Source organism: Toxorhynchites rutilus, chromosome 3 (assembly GCF_029784135.1).
Source record: "Toxorhynchites rutilus septentrionalis strain SRP chromosome 3, ASM2978413v1, whole genome shotgun sequence".
NCBI lineage: Eukaryota > Metazoa > Arthropoda > Insecta > Diptera > Culicidae > Toxorhynchites > Toxorhynchites rutilus.
This window is the reverse complement of record NC_073746.1, coordinates 322502295-322527617: the sequence shown is the minus strand read 5'-3', so window position 1 is coordinate 322527617 and position 25323 is coordinate 322502295. Positions and strand designations below refer to the sequence as shown.

Here is a 25323-nt window from a genome sequence, read left to right as displayed (position 1 = left end):
TTTCCAGCGAGTCAGTTTTTGGATGTCGTTTTTCAACTTAGTCGAACTGCCGTCAATTTCTTTACATTGCACTGGACAGTAAGCAGCGATTATGATGATCGGTCCGTTGGAAGAGGTTAGTTCGATGCCAACTGCCTCGATGATGCTCAAACGGAAGTCAGAGAGCAATTTGAACTGGAGACCCCGGCGGACGGCTATGGCAACACCACCTCTCCGAGCTTTGATGCGGTCGAACCTGACGAACGTGTGCTCCGGCAGGGAGAAATTAATGTTTGGCTTGAGGTGCGTTTCTGTGATGAAGGCAACGTCGATTTCATGGTTTCGTAGAAATTCGATAAACTCTAGCTGTTTATTCGCCACTGAAGCGGCGTTGAAGTTAAGCAGTCTGAGCGAGAAGGCTACGGTGATGATAATAGAATCGCAGCATGACTGCGACTTGTTCGTTACTTGTCTTGCATACACGAGTCTGTTTGTCGAGTAAATCGAGTAATATCGCCATATGTTCCATTGAATATAGTGTGTCCTCTGGGGTAACAGCAGCGACCTGTGCATATGTCCGGAATCCAGGCGTGGAATGGCTGCAATCTGTCCTATCAATTTCTGTTCTTCGTTGTTGCGGAAGAGGAAGAGGTAATAAATTCGGGATGGGTTTGCTTGATGCCAGTAGCCCTGGGAAGTTGTTTTCGTCAAATGCGATGTCATTTCGCATCGGTTTTGTTTTAGTACGCTGAGCCGCATTGTTCCGGAATTTGATGAACTGTTCACGCTTCGGACAGGATCGGCTTGTGGTTGAGTGTTCTCCATCGCAGTTGAGGCACTTGATCTTGATTTCGGTCTCAGAACAATCCGGGGTCTTATGATTTTTACCACACTTGGCACAGCGGCTCCTCATGTGACAGTGCTTGGTTCCATGACCAGGCATCAGGCAATTGCCACACATTGTGACGTCGCGGTGTACTGGTTTATAGCGTTGCCATACTACGGCGATGTGGTGCAGAGTTCGGATTTTCTATAGTTCTTTGAGTGTCGTTGATCCCTTGGTTAAGTGGATAAGATAAAGCTGATCACGGTACTTAATATTCGAGTTATGTCGTTTCATTTTAAAAATTTGTAAGGGTTGCAAATTTACGTGCTTCAAAGCTGCCTCCAGCTCTTTGATATCCATATCCATTAGACCTCGAAGGACGACTTTTAAGGGTTTCTCAGCAGCGATATCATGGGTAAAATACTCAATATTATATTCTTTCAGCTTATTGGCGACTGACTTGTAATCAACTGATGAGGTGGTGGTAATTTTCACTCCGTCCGAGCACAGACGAATTTCAGCTCGGAGACCAGCTGTGATTAAATTATTAACCAGAGTGATGACTGTCCCTTGCTCGCCTTTTGTGTAGAAGGGAGGCATTTTCTCTTTCTTCCGCACTTCTTCTTCCGGGAGGAGCGAATACGGATTACTACTCAGCAGTTTTTTGTTTGACGATGAGTCAGCATCTGCGGAACCGCCGCGACGCTTATTGCCGGAGGATTGACCCTGATTTGCACCAGGTTTTCCCATTTCTGGGTTGGTTTGGTTTGCAGCAAACTGCAACGCGAACGAAGAGAATGAAAAACACGACAATAAAATAACGTCTTGTCAGATAGAGTGACAAACGAACAATGCAGAGAATAAGGAAGGAAGGAAGGTATTGAATTAGAGAGACTTTAAACTCTGAGAGTTCATTCGTCTCTTACAGAGAATAAAACGTGCTACCTTTTTATATATACCCTGGACAATAGTCTCATCAGGTATCAATCAATGTGAAAAACGATACGTCAAATAAAAATTATAAGTTCTAGATCAACATGTCAAAAGGGCCTATCTTTTTTGATCGATTCTCTTCATCTACATTCTCTTTCATTATTAACTCAGCATTAATAGCATTTCCTGATGTGTTCGACGATAACTAGTGTGAAAGAGAACCTCGTTTATCAAACTACATGGCAAAGCTGGAGCAAAATCCGTCTGAAAGGCCGTGATTATCGAAAGAGAAAGTCGACGAAGAGCATCGATCAAAGAAGATAGACCCTTTTGACATGTTGGTCTAGAGTTGTTCCTTTTCTCGTACAGCACGCGTCCCTGAGTTTTTCTCGATAGTTGAATCCGTTTTCCCTTGTTTTTCCTGTCGCATTCTACCTACATTGAGGAGGTTTAAGAGCGAGGATAACTGATAAACGAGTCATGTTTGGCGGCTAATGCGCTCATTGTGACTCAGCAGCAAGAGAGAGGATGACGTTTATGGAAGTAATCCTGTACGAAGCGAAGCGAAGCGTTGATTTTTATGTTTCGTTTTCGAAAATGTTGCATGATTTGTTGGAAACAATTTGCGGCCAAAGAGTATTTCGGACAATGGTTAATAAGTTTTTAAATTTATTTTCTTTATTTTGTATTGCAGTACATTACTTCCATTTTTTATCCTCTTTAACCTTCTTATTTCCACTTGACGCTTACAGTGTATATAATTAAATGTTATGTTTTGCTTTTCCTTTATGTTTCGTTTCTTGTTTCATCCTCCACACTTAATATGTACAAAAAAGTTTCAATTTTTTGTTTATTTTTATAGTTTTTTTTTCTTTGTTTCGTTTTATTCTGCCGCCTATGCGTATTGACATTCCGTTTCTTCTCGTTTGGCCGTTTCGGTTCCCGTTGCTTGCCCCCACCCGGCAAACAACCTTGTTTTCATACTGCGGATTAAAATTTTGTTTGCGTATTCTTTTTTCTTGAATGCTGCTTCCTTACACGTACGCTACTCATTGTTTAGCTTTTTTTTGAAGTTTTGTTCTCTGTTTTAATTTTCATTTTCTTTTGTGGGGAAATGTGCTTGAGTATGATTAGGGTAATTGGGTAATTTCGCTTATCGGTGTTTGGGGTTGGATTGGCTGCTGTATTTACAGAATATCAAAAAAGGAGTTGTGATGTATTTATTTCTTCCTCTAATTTTATGCCGTTAGTTGTTACGATAAATTGTTTGTTGCTTTTAAACGCTTTGCCGCTCTCATGTTAATCTCGTTTTGCGATGCATTGATAGGGATGTATCCCCTCATGTTTCACTATCACTTAAAATGTTCTACAGATACCACAGAGTAGGACTCAAACACAGTGTTGAGCTAGATAAAAAGATTTTCATTACTTCACTTATTCCCACCAGATATATTTTCATTTCGATTTTTGGCAGGATAATTTCTTTTCTTTCTTTGTTTTTAAGAGGCTTTAAACTTTGCAGTTCATTCGCCTCTAAAAAGGATAATTTTACAATTTTATCATTTTTAACGATCTAGATTTTTTTTTAAAGGTTTATGTCGTTAGGTATCTGTTTTGGAAGGAAGAATATTTATTCGAAAGAGCTTGTTCTCTCTAGTTTCCGAGTATAACGAAAGGTATAACATCAATAAAGTTGGCTTTTTCTAATTGCTAATTCTGGCAGGATCACGCCGTAAATATACCGGATCTATTGTAACCGACCACTACTGATTTTGGGAACATAGTTTTATCTCTGCTTTGAGCAACTTCCATTTCAATGAGCAATGTGATTGGAAGGAACATGACTGGTACGTAAATTTGAACATGTTACTATGGAAGAACTGTAAGGATTACTGCTTTTTTCTTCTCTCTTTTTACAATGACAGGCGAGTAACCGCACTCGTAATCGGAAGAAATTCGTGAAACTCCGCAAAGAAAAAACAAAGGAAAAGAAAACATTTTCGGTGCTGCTAAGGTTAGGTCATCGAACAGTTCTGCTAGTTTAAGGTGAGTAAAATTTAACCTACTAAAATGACATAACCATGTCAAATCGCTGGAATAGTTTTGTTTTGACTTTTATTCAACATTACTGTTTAAAAATTGCAACGAAAAAATATCTACACCCTTTGCTTGTTAGTCTAGTTAAACAACACTTTCTTTTGTGCTAGTATTTTACTTTACAATGATTTTTTTTTAACTCTCAATCGATCTAGAATTGAAGTGTTACGAAACGGAGGAACAAATAGAAGTCACATTTTTTTTGTTTGGTTTTTTCTTGTTCCGCAGAAAAGTTATACAAAAAGACGAGCTTCCTAACGTACAATTTTTACATGAGATGTAAAACAACGAACTTGATTCGGTTTGACCGTAGATTGATGTTTTTTTACAAACATAACGCGTAGGATAATGATCTACGTGGAAATCAGGCGCCATATTCACACGCACACATCTCAATATATAGAAATCTGTTCCCACTCTTCCGGAATTTCCTACATAATTTTTCTATTCAAAAACAAAAAAAACAAACGCGTTTACGTTTGCTACTAACCATATTATGCTACTAAGATGATTCAATACGAGGTGCACATTAGAACGAAAAGAAAGACATTAAGCTTTGGAACAGAAATTAGCCCTTTGAGGAGACACGCTTTTTTTTTTGCTAAACAATGCCGTTTTGTTTTTCGCTAGCTGCCACTGTTGTTTTGTTTACTTTGAACGGTGTGTTGCCCTCATCATCGTGTTTATCGTGCAAAGCTCATTTTGATTCGCGGAAGAAAGTTATTTGTTTTCATTCCCAAACAAACAAAAAGATTAGCTTAGTAGTCTTTTCCTCGATTTGGTGGTGATGGTGGTTTTAGTTCTTTTTTGTTGGTTCCTTGTTTTAGCATTGTGTTGGCTTGTTTCTCGCGTCCCGACGGCGGCTAAACGTATTCGTTTGTGCTCGGTCTGTTCAGTGGTTCCTGGGCCTGGAATGATGGAGGGAAGGAAAAGAGTGTTGGTTAGCGGACCGTCTTGGGTATGTTTTGCGTACATTAAACTGACGAGTAGCAATGACAATAAATTATTTGGAAAACATTCGCATGCTAGCAGAATTTATAAATTATAGAAAATTTACTTGTTAAACTAGCTGAATATGTTTCATTTAAAAACAAAAACTTCATTCGATGTTCACATTCATTTGCTTCTTTATCTTGAATAGGGGGCTGATCACGAACATCAGTGTCACAAACGCTTTCACGTCACTTACACTCCACTTAATCTTTTTTGTGTCTATCATCATTGTCACGGACAGCTGCGTGTTATTGAGTAATGCAACTATTGCTGCACCCCTCGGCTCCATAGCCGAACGCGAGTGCGTGAGCGGTCACTAACATTACTATAGCTAATCCGAACATTCGAGAAAACGTAGCGACAAAGACGTGTTTCATATTTCTTTACTCGTTAAATAAATTCATTGTTTCTTGATCAGTTTAACTAGTTTCGGCTATTTATTTCCACGGCATACTAACCTCAACAGGTTATGGGCCCAGAATAGCGCGGAAGTAGTTAAAAGTTGTGAATTTCGAGGCGAATTTTTTTTGGTGAAACTTTGCATTTTGAAATCGCGTCGCGAGTGCGGAAAGTAAAATGGCGGAGGCGAAAGTGAAATTGGATAAGTTGAACGACAAAAATTTCGCGATATAGAAATTCAAAATGGAGCTTTTGCTGACGAAAGAAGGGTTGTCCAGCATAGTGTCGTCGGAGAAACCGGAAGCAGCAGCAGAGCAGGCGGCCTGACTAGTGAATGACGGGAAGGCCCGGGCTATGATCGGTTTGGCGGTGGAGGACGATCAGTTGGTTCACATCATCCGGAAACCGACAGCGAAGGCTATGTGGGAGTCTCTAATCAAAATCCACGAGGAAACGTCGCTATCCACGACGCTTCATGTTCTGCGAAAGTTGTGCTCGATGAGATTTTCGGAGGAAGGAAATCTATTGGACCATCTGAACGAGATGACCGCGTTACACAATCGGCTAGAAGTGATGAATGAAGGGCTGAAAGATCGAGTGTTCATGGCGCTGATTTTATCGAGCCTTCCGGCGTCATATGGCAGTTTAATTAACGTGATCGAAAATCGTGAGGAAAGAGAACTAACAGTGGATTATGTGAAGAGTAAATTACGCGACGAGTGGCGTCGTCGCCAAGAGTGTGGACAAAATGAAATTGAAAAAGAAAATGCGCTTAAAATAGTGAATGCTGCAAGTACTCACCGTGGTGGAAAATCAAAGTCGGCAGAATTCAAAGTTAAGAAAAAGAACAATAAGTGTCATCACTGCGAGCAAGAGGGCCATTTTAAACGCAACTGCCCACAATTAGTCAAAGAACGGCAGGAAGCAAAATCAAAGGACGCAAGTGCGAAAGTGAATCTGGCTGCTGAAGTTTCGGGGGAGTTGGAAATGTGGTTGGTGGCTGCGTCGTCGTGTGAGGCTAACCGGTGGTACTTGGACTCCGGTGCAACGTCACATATGACGAGCGATAAAACGGTGCTGAGCAACATGAGCCAAGTGAAGCAACCCGAAATCTGTTTGGCTGACGGAACCAGAATTCAATCGAGCGGCACTGGGTGCGGTAAGCTGATGTCTGTTGCTGGCAGTGGTGCGAAGATGGCGGTAACCCTGAAGGATGTCTATCACGTACCGTCCCTTGCGGGGAATTTACTCTCAGTAGGCAAAATTTGCGACCTTGGATATAAAGTGTTATTCGAACGAGAAGGGTGCAAGGTTTTGCGCAATCAAGATACAGTTCTGGTTGGTGAGCGGCATGGCGGACTGTATCGACTGAAACAGTTTTCTGAACATGCATTGTTGGGCAAGGTAAATCACCCAGATTTATGCGAACACCTGTGGCATCGAAGACTGGGTCATAGAGATACAAAAGCAGTTTTGAGAATTGTTCGAGATGAACTAGGTTACGGCCTAAAAATGCAAAAATGTGATGTTAAGTGTATTTGCGAAGTTTGCTGTGAAGGAAAAATGAGTCGATTGCCGTTTCCAAAAGAATCCCTGAGCAAGTCAGAAGCAGTAGGCGATATAGTTCATTCTGATTTGGGTGGCCCCATGGAAGTGGCAACACCGAGGGGCAACATATACTTTATGACAATGATAGATGACTTCAGCGGCTATACGATGGTCTACGTACTGAAGGCAAAATCAAATGCCGAATCGAAGATTAAGGAATATTGTACAATGATGAAAAATCAATTTGGAAGTCCTCCAAGAATTATACGTACAGATGGAGGAGGAGAGTATTCCGGATTGTCACTAAAGCAGTATCTTTCGGAAAACGGCATAATACATCAACGAACGGCTCCATATTCCCCCCCACAAAATGGAAAGGCGGAGCGGAAGAATCGTTACTTGGTGGAAATGGTCAGATGTATGCTCTCGGAGTCTGAACTTGGTAAGCAGTACTGGGGCGAGGCCATTGCTACTGCAAACTACTTGCAAAATCGTCTACCGTCATCGACTATTGAAAAGACACCTTATGAGTTATGGTTCGGTAAGAAACCATCATATACACATATTCGAGTATTTGGTTCAGTGGCGCATGTCCGTATTCCGAAAGAGAAACGTTTGAAGCTAGACAAGACATCGAAGCAGTTGGTACTTGTTGGCTATGCTGAAGGGCAGAAGGCCTATCGTTTCTTAGATCCCGACACCAACGCGATCACCATTAGTAGAGATGTAGTGTTCGAGGAACACCCGATTGGAAAAGAACTACAGCGGTCTGGTGAAGCTGATGAAGAATCGCACTTTCAAGAATCAGAAACAAGCGCCGCAGAAGAAAGTATATCTGTATCACTTCGAGGAACTGGGAATGGAGAACCTATTGATTCCACCGAGCAGGAAATGCATGATGAACAAAATGACTCATTGTATGAAAATGCATCGGAAGGCAATTCGTCGTTTCATGGGTTTCCCTTGGACGAAATAGCAAGACGTTCATCGAGAGGAACGAAAGGAAAACCTCCGAGCAGATTGATCGAAGAAATCTTTGCAGTTGGTACTCTTCCCATAGAGGAGGAGGTAGAGCCGAGGACCCTAAAGGAGGCTCTGAGCTGTGAAAAGAAGTCCGAATGGATGTAAGGTATGCAGGAAGAGCTCAAGTCACATGCTTCGAATGGCACATGGAATCTCGTTGAGTTACCTGAGAGCCGAAAAGCAATCGGCTGCCGTTGGGTCTACAAGCTGAAGAGAAATGCTGCTGGAGAGATTATTAAGTACAAGACACGATTGGTGGCACAGGGGTACTGCCAAAAGTATGGACAGGACTTTGATGAGGTATTTGCCCCCGTTACAAAGCAAACGACTCTGAGAAGCTTGTTGGCTGTCGGAAGTAAAAGAAACCTGATCTTCAAACACTTTGACGTAAAAACGGCTTATCTTTATGGCAAATTAGAAGAAGAGCTGTATATGAAGCAACCTATGAGTTTCGAGAAGAAAGGTTCTGAACATCTGGTGTGCAGACTCAGGAGAAGCATATACGGGTTGAAACAGTCGGCGCGATGCTGGAATCATCGACTACATCCAGCGTTGATTGCCATGAACTTTTTGCAAAGTATAGAGGATCCGTGCCTCTATACGAAGACCGTCAACAGAAGTTGCATCTATTTTTAAATTTATGTGGATGACATTTTGGTCGGCAGTGAAAACGAAAATAACATTGACGCTGTGTACAGATCACTGAACAAGGAGTTCGATATGACAGACCTTGGAAATCTTAACTATTTCTTAGGACTAGAAGTGCAGCGAATCGATGGCAAGTACAGCGTTTCTCTCGGAGGATACATCGATCGGGTTATCGAGCGATTTGGCCTTTGCGATGCGAAAACCGCGAAAACACCAATGGACGAAGGATACCTAAAGGTAGATACGAAGAGTGAAGCGCTACAAGATACAACCATGTACAGAAGCCACCTAGGGGCTCTTTTGTACATCGCAGTCTGTGCAAGACCCGACATTGCAGTGAGCACATCTATACTGGGTCGTCGAGTAAGTTCGCCAACTGTGGCTGATATGACTGCAGCGAAGCGTGTGGTACGCTATTTGAAGGAGACGAAACATTGGCGACTAAAATACAACGATGTCAAGGCTAATCTGGTCGGATATTCCGATGCGGATTATGCTGGAGATCCAAGCACAAGAAAATCAACTTCGGGAATGGTGTTTCTCTTTGCTGGAGGCGCCATCTCATGGGCAAGTCATTTGCAGAACTGTGTGACTCTGTCCTCAATGGAATCGGAGTACGTGGCCTTGAGCGAAGCCAGCCAAGAAGCAGTGTGGCTGCACAAATTGCTGGAGGATCTCGGTGAAACATCAACAACACCTATCGCAATTATGGAAGACAACCAAAGCTGCATTAAATTCGTGAAATCGGAAAGAACCACCCGCCGTTCGAAGCACATCGAAACTCGGGAGTGCTACATAAAGGAGCTTTACAATGATAACACGATAAAGCATGTCTATTGTCCCACCGAAGACATGGTGGCTGATCTGCTTACAAAACCGCTTGGTCCAGTTAAGGGGCGTAAACTCTCGGTTATGATGGGACTCGGATAAATCAGCAGCTAATCGTTGAGGAGGAGTATTGAGTAATGCAACTATTGCTGCACCCCTCGGCTCCATAGCCGAACGCGAGTGCGTGAGCGGTCACTAACATTACTATAGCTAATCCGAACATTCGAGAAAACGTAGCGACAAAGACGTGTTTCATATTTCTTTACTCGTTAAATAAATTCATTGTTTCTTGATCAGTTTAACTAGTTTCGGCTATTTATTTCCACGGCATACTAACCTCAACACGTGTAAGAACAAACTTCGTGAGGTGAAAGAGTTCATTCCCGTTTATTAGAGACATGTCGCTTGCATAATTTCGGACGTTTGAACGTTATGTAGGTCAAATTAATACAGTGTATGATATAGGGTAACACGGGGTGAGTTGGACATACGGGGTGATTTGGACCACCCCTTTATCTCAAAAAGTACGGCTCAACTTGGATTTTTTATGATGCCATTTTTTTTTGTTATTGAACCGTATGTAACTAACGTAAAAAAAACATTGGTAAAATTCGACAGGTGGAAGGGAACGATTTCGTTTAGAAACTATGAGGTTTTTATTTGGTTTTCCAATAATTTTCAGGTTTATAAATACCTTCGCATATTGTCAAATATTTTAAAAATAGAGACATTTCTTTACATTTGGCATCTCTGATTCGAACACTAAATTCTGTTTTTGACGTTTTGAGGGATGCGAGTGCGAGTAAAATCAAAAAACTTTGAAGTAGCTCGCACGCCGGATCTCGCATGACACTAACTGGCATGATGTGTTCACACGGTGTGAGTAGCTGCACTGCAGTAACTGACTACACCGACTCGTATGCTTACTCGCACCGTCTGAACCCGGCCCCAGGAGAGCCTACGAACCAAGACGTTGTACTATAGGTGGACCGGAATGTCAAAATTGCTGTTCGGCCATTGCTCGTGAAAAAACAAATTTGTTCACAAAACAAATCGTATCTATTAGTGACAAATGCATTCGTTGGCAAAATAGCTGCTCGCGCTTTACTGTAGGTAGGTAGTTTTCTGGATGTCTATTTTATCGCTCAGGGAGGAGGAGAATGCTGTGCATATACCGGGAAGGAGATTACTAGATCCAGAAGATCCAGAAAGAGCTGTTACAAGTAATTGGTTGTGCACAAATGCTAGAGCAAATGGAATTTGACAATGATTGCAACAGGTTTGTGTTTACTTTTCAAATTAGTTGTCTTTTGTGTTGCTAATTTGCCATGTATAGGGTTGGGGAAAAAGAAATGTCGTATTTCTGATCGAAATTTGACGCTTTATTAACATACTTAAAATTATCCAATTTAAGTCAAATATGCGCCGTTTTGTTCGCAAACTTGTTGCTATTGAGAAGGCAACTTCATTATCCCCCCCTTAGAAAACCCTCCCTCCTTATTTGCAAAAAACTCAGATAGCCAGTTTTCTCAAGCCTCTTTTGAGGCCAACTTAGTATCACCAAGAGCGTTTTGTATGGACCGGAAGAGATGATAATCACTTGGAGCCAATTCGGACTATACGGTGGGTGCAATAGGATATCCCATCCGAGCTCCCGTAGCTTCTGGCGGGTCATCAAAGATGTGTGAGGCCGAACGTTGTCCTGGTGGAAAATAACACCATTCCTATTGATCATTTCTGGCCGCTTCTGGTCAATCGCTTGCTTCAAACAGTCAAGCTGCTCACGGTAGAGAACCGAGTTGAGGGTCTGGCCATAGTTGAGCAGCTCATAGTGGATGATTCCCTTCCAATCCCACCAAACCTTCCTGGCCGTCAATCCAGGCTTGGCGATGGTTTGGGCCGGCTCAGCGCGCTTCGACCACGACTTTTTTCGCTTTAGGTTTTCGTACGTGATCCACTTTTCATCACCAGTCACCATCTTCTTCAAAAATGGGTCGAGTTCGTTCCGTTTCAGCAGTGCATCGTAGGCGTTGGTTCGGTCTAAAAGATTTTTTTGCGTCAACTCGTGTGGCACCCATACATCCAGCTTTTTTTGGAATCCAATCTTCTGCAAATGGCTCCAAACGGTTTTATGGTCTAAACCCAGTTCTTGGCCAATCGAGCGAGTGCTCACATGCCGGTCTACTTGGATGATTTCCACGACGATTGGCCTACCAGCACAGGGTGTATCTTCGACAGCCACTAAACCAGAACGAAATCGATCAAACCAACGCTGTGCTGTGCGAATCGTTACAGTATCGGGTCCATAAACTACACGAATTTTTTCGGCCGCCTACGTTGCAGTTTTACCTCGCAGGTAGTGAAAACGTAAAATATGGCGAATTTCTTGCTTGGTGGACTCCATCTTTGACACGCTATAACTTGAGCCTGAAAAGGACAATCACAACACTGTCCGATGCGATAAGTACAACACAAGATATGTTTAAGTGTTGCCATATATTGACAATATACGACATTTCTTTTTCCCCAACCCAATACAAATGATATACACGTATTGGGGAGTAGAACATTTTCTGTTATTTTTCGGCTCATTTAATGTAATGAATCGGGATGCCATAACATGTGCTAAAAATTAACTTTGGATTTATGTAGTCTACATTTGATTGACAAAATAAATAAATCTAAAAAAATAAATAAATAAATTTCAGGTTATGATTTCTATGCTCATGATTTTCTATGCTGGCTACAAAAAAATGGTCACATAGTCCTGAAATGGTCCCCCTGAAACGTCCAATAAGACGCATGTTTCCTCGCATAAATTGACGTCATGCTTTTTTCAATTGAATTGAAATAACAAAAATTCATAGAACCCCTCCGGCCCACTTTGGTTGGTTATACATAATTACAAGCTGACATCCAGTCTGAGGGAATGTGAGGTATGATCCAAACATACAAACTTTTTACACCCTTAAAAAATATGCTTTTATTTGTGCATTTGACGCTTTAACACAAGAAAAAGCATCTTTTCTTAGGTTCATTATTGTTTCAGTTGTTTTTTTTCTGATTCCACCACGCACAATATTTGGAAAACAAAACAGGAAAAGGTAATTCAATTTTCGCAAATGAAAACACGTTCAACTGTCAATACAAACTGCTGTCAAAACTTTATAGAGTCAATCACTAGGGGCGCTGCTATTAAATGAACTATAACTCCGGATTCCAAGTGATTTGAGTCTTTTAATACATAGGAATAAGTACGGAGAAAGTAATTGGAAAAGTTCTATTTTCTGTTGAACTAATCAAAATTGAAGAAAATCATAACTACAAATAACTACCAAAACTCAAGAACAAAAACCAATGAGAAGCTTTTGATATTCTACGTGCACAACGTGGTCTCTCCATAAGTTCGCATCGGCAAATTATACATCGAGATTGAAAACGTTCGAAAGCCTTTCCCTCGCTCGAGAGTTTTCCAATCCCGGAACTGCTTACCTGTGACGATGTGACGATACGTATGCTTGCTTTGCTCTCTCTCTCTCTCTCTAGGCTGTGATCTGTACTGCGCTCATTCGCTTAGGTGCGGTAATGGAACGCATTTATCTCGAATGGGTACAGCATCCAAGAAGCACAGGCACACACACGCACACAGGTGCATAGAGAAAGGCAGGCAAAACGACGCAGGAGGGGCCATTTAGTTTGGTTAGTTTTTTTTGTTTGGTGATGGCGGTGGTGATTAGTAGAAAGCGGTTTGTGGTTAGATTACACCGCGAATCGTGATGGAGACGTCATTTTCCGGCAGCATTTGTTGGTGTGTGTACGATTTTTTTTGTTTGTTTTATGGTGGTTATTTGTTTCGACAAGAGCAGGTGCGTGAGGATGTGTGGTAAGAGATAATTTTGATTGTTTTGGTGATGAATGCGTGAAACAAGAGGCGTTTTTTGGCGAAGAGAACATATTGAGAAAGAGAAATGATAATGATATTACTATACAAAATGGAACTATTTGTCTTCAGTTAGGGGGATAATCTTGGGGCTGGAATTATTCTACATGTAGTCTGTGCTTCTAATACTAGCCTATTACCAGAAACTCTACTGTGTGCATATTGGAAAATTGTGATGCTTTGGCTTCTTTCGATATTTCCAACACATTTGGCACAGATAATTACTAATATTAGGCTTATGCTTATAATAAATACTCTTCACTACGGTACCGAACGCGAGGCTTCAAAATTGCTGTGCAGTTCGCATTCAAATTATGTACAATTGCAGTGCTTTCTTGTCCGGGTAACATCTGGTTTTCTGGTTCGAATGGCACGGAGTTCTGACGTTTCGCTCCCTCCCACCGATGCATATAGGAATTGTCTCATGTTTCGCCGTCTGCTAGAAAACAACAGCAGCCGTAAACCATTTCCATTTTTTCTCTTGTGTCACTCTCTTTTTTTTTTATTTGCATCTCGTCTTAGCCATGATGCCAGTAGCAATATTTGCATTTTTAAGATGCAACTAGTTTGCTTTATTTGCATTTTTTTTTCTTTCGGTGCTCTGAAAACTCTTGGCTCAGCAGAAATAGTTTTTCTTCACGGCAGATGCACAGAGCAAAACTATTCTGAATATCTTAAAGGCAAGCCGGCAAGATTAGTATGCGTCACAGGCTGTGTTTCTGTTTGTGTTTTTTTGCTACTTTCCACACTCCAACAAGATTATTTTTCGTAAATTTTTAATGCAGCTCACCTGTGTTTGACTAGCAAACGGGCGCTCTTCTCTTGTTTTCTAGCAAGTTGGACATGACACATAAGTGCATCGAAGGCGAAGAACAAAACTGTCATCTGTTTTGGATCGGATGCTCTGTTAAAACTAATTGACTCGGTCCTTAGACTGCGAGGGCGCAATTCTCCTCGTTCGTGGTATTAATTTTCGTTTTTAATTGTATCACTCTTTACTGCGTGTAACCGTTTAGTGCCATCTTAATTGAGTTCTTTTCAACGTCGTTTGTCGGTTGTCTGGTTTTAAAATTACAACATCCGCTATCTGCCACTCCTCCCCCCTGGCCGGAGGTATCAAGGGATCGTTTATGTACTGTTTTTCTCTTTCTCTTAAAATGTTTTAGTTTTTAATTAGAATTTGCGTGCCGCCCCTGTTCTTAATCTCACATGTTTCTGTCTGTTCTGTTGTATTTATTCTAAGCCTGTCTTGATTACTGTAATAAGAGTGGTGAAGATTCCCCTGGGGATCGCATTCGGTTTTGTTTTTTCAAGTTCGTGCTTTTGTATCCTAATTGTAAGAGGTACACTACTAAACTCTGCGCTGAGAGGATTGTTAGTTCCCCGAGGATTAGTCCTAACGTGGCTTGCTTATCTTATGCTAACGGAGTAATCCCTGGCCAGGGCTCTTACCTCTTCCCCCACGGTGCTTGGGTACATGCGGCTCGGCAAGTTTTTCTCCAGACTGAATTGATCCTCCGTGGTCTTTCGGTACACCGGGTTATCGAAGTTCATCGAGGTGGAGTTTCGATGCACGTGGTGTCGATAGACCAGATAGGCGATCTGTGGATGGAAAACAAAATTGCTTAGTTTGTGGAACTTCTTCCTTCTTCGAAAATATCGTCAACTCTCCCTAACTCGATGTTCTGTATCTCGATATTTTCCCTAACTTTCCCATAACTCGATACCTCCCCTACTCGAAGTGTTTTGATTCATATTTCCATGGATTTTCACCTCCCTAACTCGATTGGTTTTCGCGTACATGTTTTTGTGCGTTATTACCTCTGATTTCAATTGCTCTTGAAAGTGAAGACGGAGTGTTCGTGTCATCAAGCAATTTCCTTTCAACTATGGAAAACCACGAAAACCCTTTCAAACGAACAATTAAAACGCCAACCGTTGCGCAACTTTTGAGCATCATCGAGCAGGTCGAAAAGTATGGACGGAAGGGGTCTGAAGCTGCAAATAATTTCAGTATTGCACAAAGTACGGTATCAATACTATTCAAATTAAAGTAAAAATGGAATCGGAATGGAAAATTGAATCTAGACCAAAAGCATATAAGGTTGGTCCGAATCGAAAAGCTGGAGCGGTCAATGGATTTTTGTCTTATCAAGCCAGAGAGAATAATTTACCTCTCTCAGGTTCTATTCTAAGGGATATGGCTTGCGAATTTATCCAGAAACTGGGAGTTCCCAACTTTAAAGCACAACCAACATGGACGGGAGCGATAAACTACCGTTGCTGATCAATGGAGCGAGTAAAACCCACGATGTTTCAATAAGAAGACATTACCAGTGATATACGAGAGCAACACAAAGGTCTGAATTGCCTTAATGCTTTTTGAGGAATGGATCATGCAATTTGACAAAAAAAAATTCCAATGGAAATAGAAAGGTATTATTTCTGGAATTATGTGTTAAGGTAATATGTTCATACTTATATATATTAGGCTGTCAAAAAAGTCCTGCGGTATTTTTTTTTAATTTTTTAATTTTCATTTGTTCATAAAATTAGTTACAATCATCTGTTTTAAGTCAAATATGCGCCGTTTTGTTCGATGACTTGTTCCCAACGAGATACCAACTTCATAATACCCCTGTTATAGAAACTCGCTTCCTTATTGGCAAAAAACTCGGATATCCAATTTTCACAGGCCTCTTTTGTGGCTAACTTCTGACTACCTAGCTCGTTCGCCATGGGCAAAAACAGGTGGTAGTCACTTGGTGCAAGGTCCGGACTATACGGCGGATGCAAAAGAACCTCCCATCCGAGCTCCCGGAGCTTCTGGCGCGTCACCAAAGAAGTGTGTGGCCTGGCGTTGTCCTGATGGAAGACAATGCGGTCTCTGTTTATCAAAGATGGCCTCTTCTTCATGAGTGCTACCTTCAAGCGGTCCAGTTGTTGGCAGTACAGGTTCGAATTGAGCGTTTGGCCATAGGGAAGCAGCTCATAATAGATTATTCCTTGACAATCCCACCAAACACACAGCAGAACCTTCCTGGCCGTTAATGAGGGTTTGGCCACCGTCTGAGCCGCTTCAGCGGGCTTCGACCACGACCGTTTGCGCTTCACGTTGTCGTAAGTGACCCACTTTTCATCGCCAGTCACCATCCGCATCAGAAACGGGTCGATTTTGTTGCGATTCAGCAGCGATTCACATGCGTCGATACGGTCAAAGATGTTTTTTTCTTCAACGTGTGTGGAACCCATACATCGAGCTTCTTTGTGAATCCAAGCTTCTTCAAATGGTTAATAACGGTTTGATGACTTATCCCCAGCTCTTGGCCGATGCTACGGCTGCTACTATGCCGGTCTTTCTCGGCTAGTTCAGCGATTTTGTCGCAATTTTCGGCGACAGGCCTTCCGGAGCGTGACGCATCTTCGACGACCTCTACACCAGAACGAAAACGTTGAAACCATCGTTGTGCGGTGGAAATGGAAACTGTATCGGATCCATAAACTGCACAAATTTTATTGGCAGCTTGAGATGCATTTTTGCCTTTGTCATAGTAGTACTGTAAAATATGTCGGATTTTCTCTTTATTTTGCTCCATATTTGCGACACTATAACTCACGAACGACTTAACCAAACAAAACACTGTCAAGGACTATATTATACCTTTCCAACAAGCTATAGTATGACTCGATACAATGAATACAACTAGAACTACGCGCTTACAACGACACCTCGCGGAAATACCGCAGGACTTTTTTGACAGCCTAATATTTCTTCGCAAAGGTGGTCATGTTCGTTGATAACTATACCACGCACCCAAAATATCTCCGACCAAAGCTCAAATTGATAAGTTTACAATTTTTCCACAAATTTTTACTTCCGTAGCTCAGCAGCTGGACTTCGACATAATCAAGAACCCGAATCAGTACTTTCGCCATCTTCGATTAATTAGTTCGATTAGTTAAACGAAGATTGCAAGAAATGGAGGATATTTGTCCTTTTCAACCTTCGTGTTATTCAGCATTCTTACTGTATTTTAATGTATTTTAATAATGTACCCATCAGATATATACCGGTATTGGATGCAGTTGAAATACTTTCACCCTCTAAAATCGATAAGGGTAAATCTGAGACTATTTAAAATTGCTTCAGGAAGCCGAATTTTCCTTCAATGATGATGGTGATATTCCGCTGGCATAATTAATGCGTCGTGAGCTTGCTGATGTCGAAAGTACAATAACGTTCGATTGCTCAATGTTTTTTAATGATTAGTGCAAAAAGGACCAAAACGTGATTTGCTGTGATCTGATGCCGGATACCGATATAATGGAAAGTGTTGAAAAAGCTGAGAAAAACGCTGAAGATAGTAGTTCTATTGAGATGTTAATTCGAACGTTCCTGTGAAACTATTCGAACATTTCTTTGTGATTGAACAGTTCCTGCGTGATCGTTACAATTTAGTTTGAATAACATACTCAATCAATATTTTCTTTGTTAACCTAATTCCTCATGCAGGTCTCGATTATATATGATTCGATTATGTAAAATTTAGGACTCGATTATGTACAGTTGAAAAAAAAGTTTTTTTATAATTCAAATATGAATTATTTCAAGAAATAAAATTAACATTTCAACATTAAAGTGAAATTTAAGTGGCTCTTGTTAGTACAGTGGGTTAAAATCGCGATTTTCGAAGATTTTTGAATTTTCATCATGAATTGTTTATAGCGATATTGCAGCGAAATTAAGAGAGATAGAAGTTGGGCGTCGAAGAACAAAATGGAGAGGGGTTATAGAGCTTTAATTTAATTGATAGAAACAATCAAGTTTAGTATGAATTTTTGGGATAAAATTAATAATCACAAATTAAAAAAAATTAACTTTCCACTTCCAAAATGTTGTTTTAATCCACTAATTTAGATGTTCCACTACTATATCCTGTACAAAAGCAACAGAATCGGATTACGTAGCGTACTTGTCAATGTAGAGTCAGTTTCAGCCAACAGAGTCCGAAACAAAGAAAAAGTTCTATAACTCTGTTATCGTTGAAATTCTAACATATGCGTAGAAGGATTTTTTTCGTGAAACATAACCGTCTACCTCCTGAGAGATTCTGGAAAAAAAAATATTTTTATATGAGAAATGTGTTTTTTCACTTCAAGGGAATGAATAATTCATGCTATAATTGGGACACTTACCCTAATATATGACAATTTATGTCAGAAAAAAATTTATGAAAAAATGTTCTGTATCTCGACACCTCCCTAACTCGATGGTCCCTTTGGATATCGAGTTAGGGAGAGTTGACTGTATATCACACTCGCGAAAAGATTGATTTTATTCTCGTAATTATTGATTGTATTTGTATTTCATAGTTTACATGGTTAAATACAGAGAGCGCTATATTTTTTTATATTTTTTCTTGAATGCTGAGGTTTTTATACAATGAATTTGGTAAATGCCGGATGTCGGACCACCCTAAAATGGATATGGGTACTATAAGGCTATAGGGTGTGTCACATCAAATTGCATCACGGAAAAAACGCTGTAGTAATTCGCCCAGTAGACCGATCCTTTTGAAAATTTAAGACAGTAAAATAAAAACTATTAAACAACTTTTGGCATTTTCTTTTTATTCATACTTCGAGCCCAAGCCCGTATGCTCGCACCTTCCTCTTTACCCCGTCCATAAGGTTCTGTACAATGTCAGGTTGTAGTTTTTTTTGAACAGAAATCCATTTTCTCTTGAAGTCCGCCTCCCATTTGACAACTTTTGGGTTCTTCCGGAGGGCCTGCTTCATAATTGCCCAATATTTCTCTATTGGGCGAAGCTCCGGCGCGTTGGGCGGGTTCATTTCCTTTGGCACGAAGGTGACCCCGTTGGCTTCGTACCACTCCAACACGTCCTTTGAATAGTGGCACGAAGCGAGATCCGGCCAGAAGATGGTCGGGCCCTCGTGCTGCTTCAATAGTGGTAGTAAGCGCTTCTGTAGGCACTCCTTAAGGTAAACCTGCCCGTTTACCGTGCCGGTCATCACGAAGGCGTACATGGTGTGGCAAGCGATCTGCTCCGCAAGAGCAGATCGCTTGCCACACCATGTACTTTTTGGCAAACTTGGATAGTTTCTGCTTGCGAATCTCCTCCGGAACGCTGAAATCGTCCTCTGCTGAGAAGAACAACAGGCCCGGCAGCTGACGAAAGTCCGCTTTGACGTAGGTTTCGTCGTCCATTACCAGGCAATGCGGCTTCGTCAGCATTTCGGTGTACAGCTTCCGGACTTGCGTCTTCCCCACCATGTTTTGCCTTTCGTCGCGGTTAGGAGCCTTCTGAACCTTGTATGTACGCAGGCCCTCCCGCTGCTTGTTCCGCTGGACGAATGAACTTGACAAATTCAGCTTATTGGCGACATCCCGGGCCGAACTTCTCGGATCTCGTCTAAACTGCTTAACTCTACGCGCTTGTGATCTTTTTCACTGACGGAGCATCCATTTTTGCAGTTCTTCACCTTCCGGTCGATGGTTAGGTTCTCGAAGTATCGTTTTAGTACTCTGCTGACCGTTGATTGGACGATTCCCAGCATCTTACCGATGTCCCGATCTGACAACTCCGGCTTCTCGAAATGAGTGCACAGGATTAATTCATGAGCTCTTTTTCGTTCGACGACATTTTTCCAAATTTACGAAAAACTGACAGTGAAGCATGGCCAACGTGATCTATACACTCTTATCTGATTATATACGAAAGCTGAAGATATAATTCCTAAAAATTAAATTTCTACAGCGTTTTTTCCGTGATGCAATTTGATTTGACACACCCTTTAGGCGCAAATTGAGAAGCGTATAGCGTTCGTAAGCGAACACGAGACTATCAACACGACTCATACGTGCCACAAACGTAGCGTGGTGGAGCGCACATTGAGTCGCAGTTTGGTGTAAACAATGTACCACTCGCATACAATGTCTGATTCACACAGAGTTGTGTGATATATTTATTTACTTACACAACCTTCCGACCGGTACAACCATACAGTATCAAGACTCACGGCGCTATATGATTGTTCACCAACACAACCACCACAACCGGCATCAGCAGCACGAGAAACTGTGGCTCAGCCACAGCGTCGAGCGAGTCGTGTCTCACGAGCGCTCCACCATCTCGCGTCGTCTGGCCAACTTGCGCCGTTCCATCTGTTTTCATTAGTTACAAAGATAGGCGCTATATCGCGCCAAGTTACGCGCGCTATACGCGTCTCAATTTGCGCCTAGCCTAATGCAAAAATAAAAAAAACACGTGTCTAATATTTTGCGATAAGAAACGAAACTGCTAATTTTCACGAAAATCCGAGAACCACTACATCGGTTTGACTGTATAAATGTATTTAAATCGACTTTGTGTAGCTGTCAACTTATGCAAAAGTAATAAGAAACCACTGTTTTCCGGTTAATTTAGCGTGGAATTGCTCTTAAATAAAACGATAGCGATTGATTCACTTATACAAGCAGTCGTAGTAGGCGTATTTGAAATCTTTTGACAGCAAATTGTTTGGAGAACCTGTATCTTTCAACGGTTAAAATTTCAAGTTGATCCGTTTCGTTTTGAAAAAGTCGAAGCATTTTTTTTGTAGCAGGATTAGAAAAGTAGGATTTGAGGGAAATTTGTACCATTGAATTATCTTTAGACGTCTTTTTTCATCGCGATCTGAAACTAGTCCATTTTAAATGAATACGTTAAGATATTTTTTCACAAATTTTTATTTGAATACTAGCTGACCCGGCAAACTTCGTCCCGCCCAAAATGTCGTCTCTCCCTCTTTAGAGAGGGGAAAGCAGCAATTCCAAATGAAATCGTCCTAAAAATGCAGATTTTAAAAACTTGTATTTTTGATTCCAATGGAAGTGTGTATTCCGTTTGGGTAGGAGGAAATATGAGTTTTTCACAGCAATTGGGAATTTTTTGACCCGAGCGTAACTTTTGAAAAGGGCGTATCGATTTTAGTAAGAGAAATCTTTGATAATTTATATCTCAAAAACTATGAGTCGTACCAAAATAGTGTCTTAGAAAGAGTTATAGAGTATTGATGGTTGAATATGAAAAAAATGTACACTGAGAAAAAAAATTAGTACTCTTTTTTTTATTTACAAAATAAAAATTCAATTTGCAATATCCAAAATACATATTTGTAATTTTTTTTAAAATTTTTCATACAAAGTAGAAGTCATGCAGAAAATTTAAAAAATGGACCAAAGATGGTGAAACTATTTTTGACGAACTTTGTGAAACATCGAATTTTTAAGGAATGAGATTTTATGAATTCGCTTATAATTTCCAACAACTTTTCCAAATACATCGTTATGGTAAAGACATATGTTTAGGAGTTACGTTACGAAACATTCGAAGACATGTGGGTTAATACAAAACGTAGCGAAACTAAAAAATCTTTTTTATCTTAATACAAACTTCAATCAATCAAAAAAATTGGACTAGGTAGGGCTTGCATGTATTTGCAATGCCGATTTCCTCCGACACCTAGGTTTAGAAGTCTATATTAGTCAAACACATTTCAGTCGGAACAAAAATACCCACGACCTACATGAATTTGCAATGCCAATTTCTCCAAGCTCATTGGATTTGTAGTCTGTGTTAGGGAAACACATTTCAGCGGAAACAAAAATGCGCCGACTTGCATGTGTTTGCAATGCCAATTTCTCCACGCTCATTGGACACAGACTTTAAGTGTTAATGAAACAAATTTCAGTCGTAACAAAAATACCCCCGACTTTCATGTATTTGCAATGCCGATTTCTCCAACACTGCTTGGTTTTGAAGTCTACGTTAGGGAACACATTTCGGTGAGAACAAAAGTCCCCATACTTCCATGTATTTGAAATGCTGATTTCCCCAGGACTGCTTGGTTATGATTTCTGTGTTGGGGAAACCGTAAATCGGGCTAATCAAAACGAGGTAGTTGGGGCGATTAGATAACGCTTAACATTTTACAGTTATTCAATTGTTTATCTAATGAAAATAACATTTTATTAATTGCGATAAATGCGTAGAAATATTCCCTATCAAGTGATGCAAACATCTTTCTGATCCAGTAAGAAATGTTCGAGTTATAAGCATTAGGAATCTTTAAATTTTTCCTGCATGTTCTGTGTTTAGGTTTTCATTGTTCCCTTCAAATACTCCGGTTAGACGTAGTCCCACGTCAAAACAGTTGTATTTAGTTTTCGTAATTATTGATTACATTTGCTTTTTATAGTTTTCATGGTCTCGGGACCAAGGGCGCCATATATTTTTTTATTTTTTTTAAAGCTGAGGATTTTTTACATAAAATATCTCAAAATAAGTGATGTGTTCTTTTTCTTTTTTGAGTTATGGGTTTTCAAATTTAACCGATAGTTCGGAATATCAGTTCTCTCGCTTTTTTTCTATTCTCAAAAATTCATAGCTTTTGAACTAATGAATCGATTTAGATGGTCGATATATCAAATTGAAAAAAAAATCTCAGAAATATTTTTGGAAAAATGTTACATTTGCGGAAAAAAAATTAATTTTGTTTTCGTGATTATTGATTGTATCTGTTTTTTTTTATAGTTTACATGGTTTCAGGACCAAGTGCGCTATATTTTTTCATATTTTTTCTGAACAGCTGAGGATTTTTTACATAACATATCCAAAAATCAGAGATGTGTTCCTTTTAGTTTTATGATTTTTCAAGGTAACATGTTTTTAGTCTTCGTTCAATAATTCTACGCGACTGTACATCGCTTGAAGACATGTGGGTTAATGCAAAACGTAGCGATAATGATTTTTAACGTAACTCCTACACATATATTTTTACCATAATCATGTATTTGGAAAAGTTGTCGAAAATTATAAGCAAATTCATAAAATTTTATGAACATGGCGATATAACACGACAGCATATTTAAGAGAGTCTATTTACTATGAAAAAGACAATAAATTTGAAATATTTTTTAAAATATCTCGAGAATGGCTGCATTGAGCAGGAGATTGGTAAAGAGCTTTTTTGTTTTAAATCACATCAGGATTCATAATTTGTGCCTAAAAATGATTGTTAACATACAAAAATTCCAAGTTTCGAAAATTCATAATAATTCGATGTTCCACAAAGTTCGTCAAAAATAGTTTTACCATCTACTCATTTTTTAAATTTTAAATTTTTAAATCTTTCACGGGATTATTCGTCTGTTTCAGAGTTTTTGTTCCACCGGGTTGTTTTGTGTTTTGTCTCAATATTCCAAATTGATTTAAAAATGTCTGAACTGGAGGAGCATTGTGACAAAATGCGCCAGAAGTACTTTTGTTTCACAGATGTAATGATTATGACACTGAGTGCTGCATGTGTAATTGATAAGTGTTTGTGGCCAAAAGCAATATGTATTTAGTCATTTTGATGAAACAGAAGTTTGAAATCCACAATGAAACATTACAGGTAAATCTGATTTGTAAAAGCATATCCAAACACCGAACAGTGCAAGAATATTTGAATTCAAATTTTCAAAATTTCAAATCCATGCTAAATTGTGTGTCTATTTACTATAAAAAAGACAATAAATTTGATATATTTTTTAAAATATCTCGAGAATGGCTACATTTAGCAGGAGATTGATGGAGAGCTTTTTTTTTTAAATCACATCAGGATTCATAATTTGTGGCAAAAAATGATTGTTAACATACAAAAATTCGAAGTTTCGAAAATTCATAAAAAATCGATGTTCTACAAAGTTCGTCAAAAATAGTTTTACTATCTTGTACCGATTTTTTAAATTTTCTACATGACTTTTATTTTATATGAAAAAAAATAAATTAAAAAATATGTATTTTAGATATTGAAAATTAAAGTTTTTTTTGTAAATAAAAAAAGTGCTAATTTTTTTTCGCAGTGTAAATTTTTTTCACGTTTAAACATTAATATTCTATAACTCTTTCCAAGGTACAATTTCGATACGGCTCATAGTTTTTGAGATCTAAATTATCAAAATTTCTCTTACAAACTACGATACACCCTTTTCAAAAGTTACACAATTCCCAAATGCTGTGGGAAACTCATAATTCCTCCAACCTAAACGGAATACAAACTTTCGTTCGAATCAAAAATATATTGCAAGTATGCCAGTTAGGTGCATCATATATAGCAGCGATACCATCTGTCCTGATTTAGCAGGACATGTCCAGATTTTGCGTTGCTTTTGGGGCGTCCTCATTCATTTTTCATATTCTAGCATTTTTCCTGATTTTCATAAGAAATTCAATTTTGTTCACGAATCATTTTTTTTTGTTTTTGAGCTAAAACTTCTTGACGTCTTTCGTTGACGAAGATATTCGGGTGCAAATTGAAAAACGAAATATCTGTCGCATCGCGAAAATTATCCATTTTTAATCGCTCATTGCTCAGTCATTTGCTGATATATCCACGAGGTATTTGCATTAATAGATTAAGGTACTCCCTAACTATTTGATACAATGAAAAATATATATTTTTTATGAAATTAACCGTCGAACAATTGGAAAATGGCAAGCAATATTTAACGAATATTTCGCGTTCTGACTGGACAATTGATACAAGTAATTTGTGCTTTCGCAGTTGCTTGTTCAATAAGAAAACGGGACTGTGTAATGAGTTATGCGTTTGGTTTGATTTTCTGCTGCGGTAAAATCCACGTTTTGAGTGGTACAATTCGCGCTCCCAAGTTCTCATCTCATTCCCCTTCTGCATCTTTTATCGTGCGCCATCCAACGACTGATCACTATCCTTCTGCCATCATCGCTCGATTGTACCACTAGTGGAGTGAACAATCAATACCCAACAATCAAACTGAACGGTTCCTTCCAAGGCTATCAGATTCTTATCAGAGAGTTTGAAAACGGATTTTTTTAAACATATCCATAGACAATATGTAATAATAGCTCAACGTATTCCAACGTTATATGTGATCGTGTCTCGGACACAACTCAAATTGCGCCAGAGCTACTTTCTCACGGAAAAATGTAATGATTATGACACTGAGTGCTGCATGTGTGATTGACAATTTTTTGTGGCCAAAAGCGGTATGTATTTTGTTATGTTGCTGAAACAGAAGCTT

The 25323-nt window shown here is 39.7% G+C and overlaps 1 protein-coding gene across 9 annotated transcripts in view; it reads right to left on the bottom strand.

Annotated features, from left to right (window-relative positions):
- Window positions 1-2398: 2398 nt before the first annotated feature.
- Window positions 2399-25323, bottom strand: part of LOC129779897 (low-density lipoprotein receptor) — an 839868-nt gene continuing 816943 nt past the window's right edge. For 8 of the 9 annotated variants that reach the window (XM_055787656.1, XM_055787655.1, XM_055787654.1 and 5 more), the window contains 2 exons: window positions 14667-14816; window positions 2399-4743 (listed from right to left, as the gene is read on the bottom strand). In XM_055787656.1, the coding sequence (XP_055643631.1) occupies window positions 4699-4743; window positions 14667-14816 (195 nt within the window). In that variant the 3' untranslated portion in view covers window positions 2399-4698. Of the gene's footprint in view, window positions 4744-12766; window positions 12875-14666; window positions 14817-25323 lie in introns of all 9 variants that reach the window. The other variant, XR_008743794.1, reaches the window with a different exon arrangement.